We start from the raw sequence: 9,358 nt of genomic DNA, 5'->3' as shown, positions 1-9,358 counted from the left end.
CGACGGAAAACTTGTGCTACGACATGCGAAACATCGCCATTTTTTTTAAAACGAAGTAAATAAATTTTTTGGTACTACTTAAGAACAGTGGTCCCGGTGCGCGCACTCGCGTATTCGCGCATCGGCGCTAGCTAGTCGTGACTAGTCGATCTTACAACGACTACCTAGCGAAGTAAATAAAACACAAAATAAATAATTTTTTTTAAAAACAAAGTAAATAAAACACAAAAACACAAAGTAAGGATCGACTAGTCACGACTAGCTTGCATGATAGTCTTTTTACACATAGTAATTGCTAGCTAGTCGTAAGTAGTCGATACTACGACGACTACCTAGCAAAATAAATAAAAGACTAAATAAGCAATTTTTGTTAAATTTCAGTTTGAAAGGCAGTTTTTTAAAATAATTTCCACGTAACTAAACACTTTTAAACTTTGTATACTGGTAGAATGTGTTTATAAAACATCTTTTTCTCTTGGCTTTATTAAGAAAATTCTATGGTTTGTAAGATATTTGTTGTTTTCTTTCTTCGATTTCTGCAATTTCAACCAATCAGTGACGTCTATTGAGGTAAAAAACATTCTGTGTCGTATGAATATGTCCTTCGTTTAAGAAACAGATTGGGTTTATTTACATTTGTGAAGAAAAAAAGATACCCTTCCCCCCACCCCTAACCCTAAAACAGATTGAAAGGCAATAGATCGATACTAGGGTCATAATTATGGGTGACAATTTCATATGACCTAGCGGTGTCATATGAAATTGTCACCCATAATTATGACCCTAGTATCGATCTATTGCATTTCAATCTGTTTTAGGGTTAGGGTTAGGGGTGGGGTGAAAGGTATCTTTTTTCTTCACAAATGTAAATAAACCCAATCTGTTTCTTAAACGAGGAATATTCATACGGCACAGAATGTTTTTTTTTAATCTCAATAGACGTCATTGATTGGTTGAAATTGCAGAAATCGAAGAAAGAAAACAACAAATATCTCACAAACTATAGAATTTTCTCAATAAAGCCAAGAGAAAAAGATGTTTTATAAACACATTCTACCAGTATACGAAGTTTAAAACTTTAAACTAAGTAAATAAATTATTTTTATAAACAAAGGTTAGGGTTAAAAAGATGTAGGATCGACTACTTACGACTAGCTAGCTCGCACCGGGACCACTGTTCGCTTGTAGTACCCTGTATATTGTTGTTTGCTTCTCTTTATAAATTTCTTCAGAGCTATTTTTACCTTCTTTCTTTACATCTTTTATTCAAAAAGCATGGACTTTGACAATGGTGACATCGAAGGTGCCGAAAACATTATCAAGAAAAATAAAGATGAAGTAAGTTGTTCTTTGTATTGCCTTGACTATTTATTATTTTATATCATCATCATCATCATCGTTTAACGTCCGTTTTCCATGCTGGCATGGGTCGGAGGGTTTGTCTGAGGTGTGGAGAGCCAGGAGGCTGCACCAGGCTTCAATCTGATCTGGCAATGTTACTACACCTGGATGCCTTTCCTAATGCCAACCACTCTGAGAGTGTAGTGGGTGCTTTTTACATGCCACCAGCACGGTGCCAGGGGAGGCTGGCTACGGCCACGATCGGTTGGTGTTCTTTACGTGCCACCGGCACAGGAGCCAGTCGGGGCGAGCTGGTAGAATCGTTACCACGTCAGGTGAAACGCTTTGTGACATTTCATCTGCCGCTGCGTTCTAAGTTCAAATTCCACCGAGGTCGACTTTACCTTTCATCCTTTCGGGGTCGATAAATTAAGTACTAGTGACGCACTGGGGTCGATGTAATCGATTTAATCTGTTTGTCCCCTCTATGTTTAGCCCCTTGTGGGCAATAAAGAAATAGGTACTTTCTTTCTTAAATCTTTTTCATCTTTATAGCAATTGATGAAAGTACTGCTACACTGGACCCTAGAGATAACACATTAATGGAGAATTTCATGGGTTTTACCAGAGAATGACATAAAACTAAAACCCTGTCTGAAGTATTTGAAATGTGCACAATTATTCCCGAGGGTCAGAGACCCTTTACAGGTCTTCACTTGTTCTTTACTTACTTTACTTTTACTTGTTTCAGTCATTTGACTGCGGCCATGCTGGAGCACCGCCTTTAGTCGAGCAAATCGACCCCGGGACTTATTCTTTGTAAGCCCAGTACTTATTCTATTGGTCTCTTTTGCCGAACCGCTAAGTGACGGGGACATAAACACACCAGCATCGGTTGTCAAGCAATGCTAGGGGGACAAACACAGACACACACACACATACATACATATATACGACAGGTTTCTTTCAGTTTCCGTCTACCAAATCCACTCACAAGGCATTGGTCAGCCCGAGGCTATAGTAGAAGACACTTGCCCAAGGTGCCACACTGTGGGACTGAACCCGGAACCATGTGGTTGGTTAGCAAGCTAACACCAAATATGGTCTAATCTTTACAGTTGGTTTGCTTAGATGGTTTCTCTTATTTCACTGTGTGTCCCATCACAGCTCACATGTGAAATCTTGGCAGTGTTCTCTTCCACTTCATATTTAATATCAATGGTAGCAGTAATATATTGGGGGAGATTTGTCTCATGATTTTCCCCTCCTTCAGTCATACAATAGTGAGGTTGCAACTAAGACAGGCATCTTATACTGAATAAGAAAAACGTAAAAAGATACCTTGATGAATTCTTTGCCATGAAATCACCTCAATTCTAGGAAGAGGGTATTTTCAAGTTAAAGGAAAGATGGAGACGCATTGTGCAACAAAATGGTTCATATTTGGTTGATTAAAAATGTAATGGCAAGTATTTATTGATCTTTTTCTTGCCTTCAAAAATCAGCAAGAACTTTCCGAACAACCCAATATATACATATACAGAAGGCAGCGAGCTGGCAGAAACGTTGGCACACCGGGCGAAACTCTTGGCAGTATTTCGTCTGTCTGAACGTTCTGAGTTCAAATTCCGCCGAGGTCAACTTTGCCTTTCATCCTTTCGGAGTCGATAAATTAAGTACCAGTTACGCACTGGGGTCGATGTAATCGATTTAATCCCTTTGTCTGTCCTTGTTTGTTTATTGTGGGCAATAAAGAAATATATATACATATACAGAGATAGGGAGAGATCAATCAGTGTCTCTTTCATATCCCATTTTTTTCACTCATGCATCTTCCTTACTCTGTCTGTCTGTCGCTCTTTCCTTAAAGCCGACCGAAAAAAATTTTGGTTAATGTGACCAAACCCGCCCGAATTTACCTATTCATATTTAAATGAGAATATCAGAGCAAATCTCTTTACTACATTCGTGAAAACACGTATTATACTTCGTAAACAGTTCAACTACAGTTTTGTACAAAGATCGACGTGTAATTTTAATTCCCTGAATTTTGGGAGATTTTTTTCCACATTTTTTTCGGCATCGATTTTTCTTCAACTTTGAAAATAGATAGGAGTTTCATGTTATCAAGCATTGATTCCGAATTGGAAAATTTGTGAAACAAATACTGGGTACTGTTGTAGATTTAGTTTTTGTACAGGGAAACTAATGTTAGTCAGCATGGCTTAGGGTATGATGTGGTCTGGAAGTTATTGTTTGAAGCTATCAATGCAGAAACAAACTTACGCAGAAAGTAAACAAACACAAAATGGGGGTTCAAATTTCGGAAAAATTGTGAAGCAAATACTGGGTACTGCGTGGATTTAGTTTTTATACAGGGCAAAATAGATGAACATCAATGGAATTTGTATCCTTGTGGTACCAGTGCCGGTGGCACATAAGAAAACCATCCGAACGTGATCGTAGCCAGTACCGCAATGACTGGCCTCCGTGCAGAGGGCACGTAACAAACACCATTGAAGCGTGGCCGTCCGCCAGCCCCGTCTGGCACCTGTGTCGGTGGCACATAAGAAAACACCATCTGAGCGTGGCCGTCAGCCAGCCTCGTCTGGCACCTGTGTCGGTGGCACATAAAAAACACCATCCGAGCGTGGCAGTCTGCCAGCCTCGTCTGGCACCTGTGTCGGTGGCACATAAAATCACCCACTACACTCTCGGAGTGGTTGGCGTTAGGAAGGGCATCAGCTGTAGTAGAACACTGCCAGATCTGACTGGCCTGGTGCAGCCTTCGGGCTTGCCAGACCCCAGTTGAAAACCGTCCAACCCATGCTAGCATGGAAAGCGGACGTTAAACGATGATGATGATGATGAAAATAATGTTAGCCAGCATGGCCTAGGGGACGATGTGGTCTGGAATTTATCACTTCCATACCATAACCAGGGCCGTATATTATTTTTTGACCGATTTCTTTAGTTCGGTCAAACTTACGGTGGATTCCAATATTAAAGTTTATTCCACCTTTATGGTACACCTGTTGTGCATTAAATTCAACTGATGATCTAGTGATTGGCACATTCTTCTTTATCAAAATTTTGTTGCATACCCATTTGAATATTAGCTGATGATTCATTTTCTATAGTGATGTTTAAACAAAATTTTAATATTTTTACCTTTTGCTCATTTTAATATTTTTTACCTTTTGCTCAATTTACCTGTAATTAAAGTCACTTTGAGACAAAAGTTATGCAATAGAATTGATTAAGAACACTTTCTTTAATTATGTTCCAAATATCACATTAAAATGTTGATAAGTAAAAAAGTTACAGTTATTTAATGAAACAAGCCTAGATTCATGATTATTTTAGAATTTAAATGAAACTCATGAGGGGTGTATTTTGGTCAGAAATATGGTAACGAAAGGGTTAATACATTCTAAATACCTTCACTTTCTTCACTTCAGATTAACCAAACAGGTTTTTTTGGTGAAACGTACCTCATGGCTGCTTGTAAACCGGGCAATACAGTTGTAATAAATTGGTTAATTGATGCCCGAACTGATTTGGACACAAGAGACATCTTTGGTCACACAGCTTTACATTATTATGTGATTGGGTAAGTCCAGAACTAATTAAAATCTTGGATTTTTCCCGTTTGACCGGCAGATTTTTAACATAATTTCTAGGTAACTAAACACTTTTAAAAGACTTATTCTTTGTAAGCCTAGTACTTATTCTATCGGTCTATTTTGCTGAACCGCTAAGTGATGGGGACATAAACACACCAGCATTGGTTGTCAAGCAATGCTAGGGGGACAGACACAGACACACACGCATATATATATATATAAATTATATATATATTATATATACATATACATATATATATATATACATATATATATATACATATATATATATACATGTATATATACATGTATATTATATATATATATATAATTATATATGTCTATATACATATATATGTATATACATATATATGTATATATTCAAAGAGCAATAAAGATTCAAGTTAATTTAAAAAATTTACTTGAATATGGTACCTAACTTAGATGCACCAAAAAAAACAATACTGATTTAACAATACAGTATGTGGGTGATTATAAGCGAGAAAGAAGCAACAAGAATGGATAGGTTTTTAGTACGATCGTTTCATACAAGGACAGGTTTTATTAAAAGTTGCAAAGATTACAGCATATAAACGAGTCCCGTACTCATCAGCTAAAATACATGTAAGTTCTCTAGACATCCTAGTGTTTGTTGAGGCTATACTCATGAAGTAATGTAGATAATTAAACAGATTTCTAAAGTTCATTAAAGTTCCTTAAAGATGATGTATAGTCTTATCACAGAATTTTAAAAAAGTTTTGATAGCATCACAGAGAAGGTTGACCTAATCCATATGAATTTCCATAGATATGATGAGGGATTATATACTCACAGAAGACAAATTTATCCATTGTATTAGCATTACAGGGACTCGTTTATATGCTGTAATCTTTGCAACTTTTAATAAAACCTGTCCTTGTATGAAACGATCGTACTAAAAAACTATCCATTCTTGTTGCTTCTTTCTCGCTTATATATGTATATATATATATATATTATGTATATATATAATACATGTGTAGATATATATATATATGATATATACATATATATGTATATTACATATATATGTATATATACATATATATGGATTAATACATATATATGTATATATACATATATATGTATATATACATATATATGTATATACATATATATGTATATATATACATATATATTTATATATGTATATATATACATATATATTTATATATATATATATGTGTATATATATATATATGTATATATATAACATATATATTTATATATATATATATGTGTATATATATATATATGTATATATACATATATATATATATATGTATATACTATATTTATATATATATATGTATACTATACATATATATATATATGTATATATACATATATATATATATATATATGTATATATACATATATATATATGTATATATACATATATATATATATGTATATATACATATATATATATATATATATGTATATATACATATATATATATATATGTATATATACATATATATATATATGTATATATACATATATCTATTAGATATATACACGATGGGCTTCTTTCAGTTTCCGTCTACCAAATCCACTCACAAGGCATTGGTTGGCCCAGGGCTATAGTAGAAGACACTTGCCCACGGTGCCACGCAGTGGGACTGAACCCAGAACCATGTGGTTGGTAAGCAAGCTACTTACCACACAGCCATGCAAATGTGTATAAATGCACTATAAACCTCACTTAATTACCCCCTCCCCATCTCAATCATTCCACCTGTTTAATTAATCTGATTCTTTCTTTCCTCTTTTTCGGAGCCTTTTCTTTTAATTCTTCTCCCAGCCCCTAGAACCATTTCTGATGTTTTTATTGTATTCTTTAGACGAATCCACAAAATTCCGATGGTCACACACTTCTGCCCATGTCCAATTCCTTTGGACACACAGACGCTGTTCACATCTTCTCGAATCACCTCGGCATTGATGTGAATACAGTGGGCAATTCTGGTAACACACCTCTACATTTTGCAGTTCTAAAGTAAGTCCCTATTTACCTGGAAATCCCAAATCTGTTCCTTCTATGTTTTCAATAATGTTTGTTTTTTATTGAGTCATTTCTTAGCTTTTTACTCTTGCGTAGCTCTGAAAATAAATGTGTCAAGGAACCCCTGCACAAAAAACATTATATACTATAACTTTCTCAAACTTTTTCATAGTAGTTCATGTGGTAAATCTCATATATATATATATATATATATGGGATGAGTGCACTATGGCACACAAAGGCGTCCTTGAGGCACTGGACAGGTCCCTGCAAGACATCAGAGACTTTACGGCCCCCATGGGAGGATTGACTTTACTTCTTTTAGGAGACTTCAGGCAGGCTCTACCTGTTATTCCAAAAGGAACCTGTGCCAATCCCGTGCACGCGTGCCTTAAGTCGTCAGCTCTTTGGGCACATGTGCGGCCCTTGCACCTCCAAACTAACATGCGCGCGCAGTTGATTGGTGACAGCAGATCTGCTGCATTCTCCAGGGACCTTTTATCGCTCGGTAAAAATATGATGCCGGCTGATGCGGACGGCTGTGTTCAATTGGACTCACTTTGCACCACTGCTAGCCTCCGGGACGCTGTCTTCCACGACCTACAAAACAATTTACGTGACCTAAAATGGCTGGCAGGCAGAGCTATTCTCGCACCTAAAAATACAACCGTCAACTCCATCAATATCCTGCTACTTGAAGCTATTCCTGGTGATGTCCACGTCTACAAATCTATTGATAGGACAGCAGACCCCGCCGATTATCCTGTTGAATTCCTGAATTCACTTGAACCGCCAGGCCTGCTGCCACACATCCTGAAGTTAAAAGTCGGTGCGCCCATTATGCTCATCAGAAATTTGGTTCCACCTAAACAGTGCAACGGCACACGTCTGGTTGTGAAACATTTGCCACCACATTTAATAACGGCCACAATACTTACCGGTTGTGGGAAGGGTGAGGACGTCTTCATTCCACGCATGCACTGTCAACCGTCGGGCGCTGACCTACCAATCCACTTCAGGCGTTCTCAGTTTCCTGTTAAACTCTGCTTCGCAATGTCCATCAATAAATCCCAAGGCCAAACGCTACAAGTCGCTGGGTTACATTTGGGCAAACAGTGCTTCACCCACGGTCAACTCTACGTGGGCTGTTCACACATTGGGAGACGCAATGATGTTTTCATGTTTTCGCCCAAAGGGACAGCTAGGAACGTCATATACACAGAAGTATTGGAGTGAAGAGAAGACATTGCAACCTACACATGCACCTTTGTTCCCTTGAGGGAAAAGACTAGATCAGGATTAGTCGTTGCCTACTAGGGGCTCTTACATACCCGAGCAACGCCGGGCTATGCTGCTAGTATATATATAAACGGCAAAATGTCTGTCTGTGTCCTTTATACAAATCCACAATTTTTCAGTTAGAGGGCTCGCACTTTCTATGGTCATTCGAAACCGTCCAAGGGTGGTTGTGCACATCTTTACATTTCCCCAGTCCCTCAATCAAAATGCCCGAAACTTGATACACCAATTGAATGCCAGCTAGCTGTATGTGATTGGTCGGAGATTTGGACAGTACTCGCGTGTATGTGCGCACGCACGCAGCTGTATATGCATTGACTAGCACTATGACCCGGCGTTGTCGGGTCATAGTGCTAGTTTCCCAATAAATTGTCTGATATATGATTGTCTGCTTAAATCCACAGACATAAACCTGTGTATTTATCATTTCAGATCGGTCCCAAGTGGAAGACCAATCCACATGTACAATACGTATGGATCGTCGATGGAACGTACCTTCGAATGTGGCCATACGGCTTGTAAAGAACGTGGAGGGCAACTCAATCGGTGCTGTTTGTGTAAGAATCCAACTGTGAAGAAAAAGATTGTTGTTGGACGTTAACCCAGCCCTTCTTTGTCTGCATTTCAGTTTGCCTAATCTTACCATGACCACCCCTAATCGCACACATATACCAACATATACTTATAGACATCCGACCTGCCAGGATTTGAACCCTCACCCACCATATTCTTGGTTGGTTTTTATCAACAAACTGGACAAATGTGAAAATGCATAAACAACATCAGCCACAATAAAACATTGAAACACAATTTTTATTCATTTTTTTTTTACTCACACAGACACATGTATGCATGTATATATATATGTATCTATATTTTTTGTTGTTTCAGTCATTTGATTGCAGCTATGCTGGAGCAGCGCCTTGAATTCTTAGTCGAATGAATCGGCCTCAGTACCTAAGTCTGGTACGTCCGTCGCTCATATATATATATATATATAATGGGCTTCTTTCAGTTTCCATCTACCAAATCCACTTACAAGCT

The 9,358-nt window shown here is 37.5% G+C and overlaps 1 protein-coding gene across 1 annotated transcript in view; it reads left to right on the top strand.

Moving 5' to 3' along the window:
* Positions 1–9,124, top strand: part of LOC115226159 (putative ankyrin repeat protein RF_0381) — an 11,541-nt gene extending 2,417 nt beyond the window's left edge. The window contains exons 2-5 of the mRNA XM_029797158.2: positions 1,275–1,338; positions 4,803–4,954; positions 6,855–7,009; positions 8,747–9,124. Of these exons, the coding sequence (XP_029653018.1) occupies positions 1,276–1,338; positions 4,803–4,954; positions 6,855–6,960 (321 nt within the window). The 5' untranslated portion in view covers position 1,275 and the 3' untranslated portion in view covers positions 6,961–7,009; positions 8,747–9,124. The remainder of the gene's footprint in view (positions 1–1,274; positions 1,339–4,802; positions 4,955–6,854; positions 7,010–8,746) is intronic.
* The last annotated feature ends 234 nt before the right edge of the window (positions 9,125–9,358 follow it).

Source organism: Octopus sinensis, linkage group LG29, assembly GCF_006345805.1.
Source record: "Octopus sinensis linkage group LG29, ASM634580v1, whole genome shotgun sequence".
NCBI lineage: Eukaryota > Metazoa > Mollusca > Cephalopoda > Octopoda > Octopodidae > Octopus > Octopus sinensis.
Note: the sequence above shows the minus strand (reverse complement) of the source record. Positions and strands in the feature narration are given on the sequence as shown.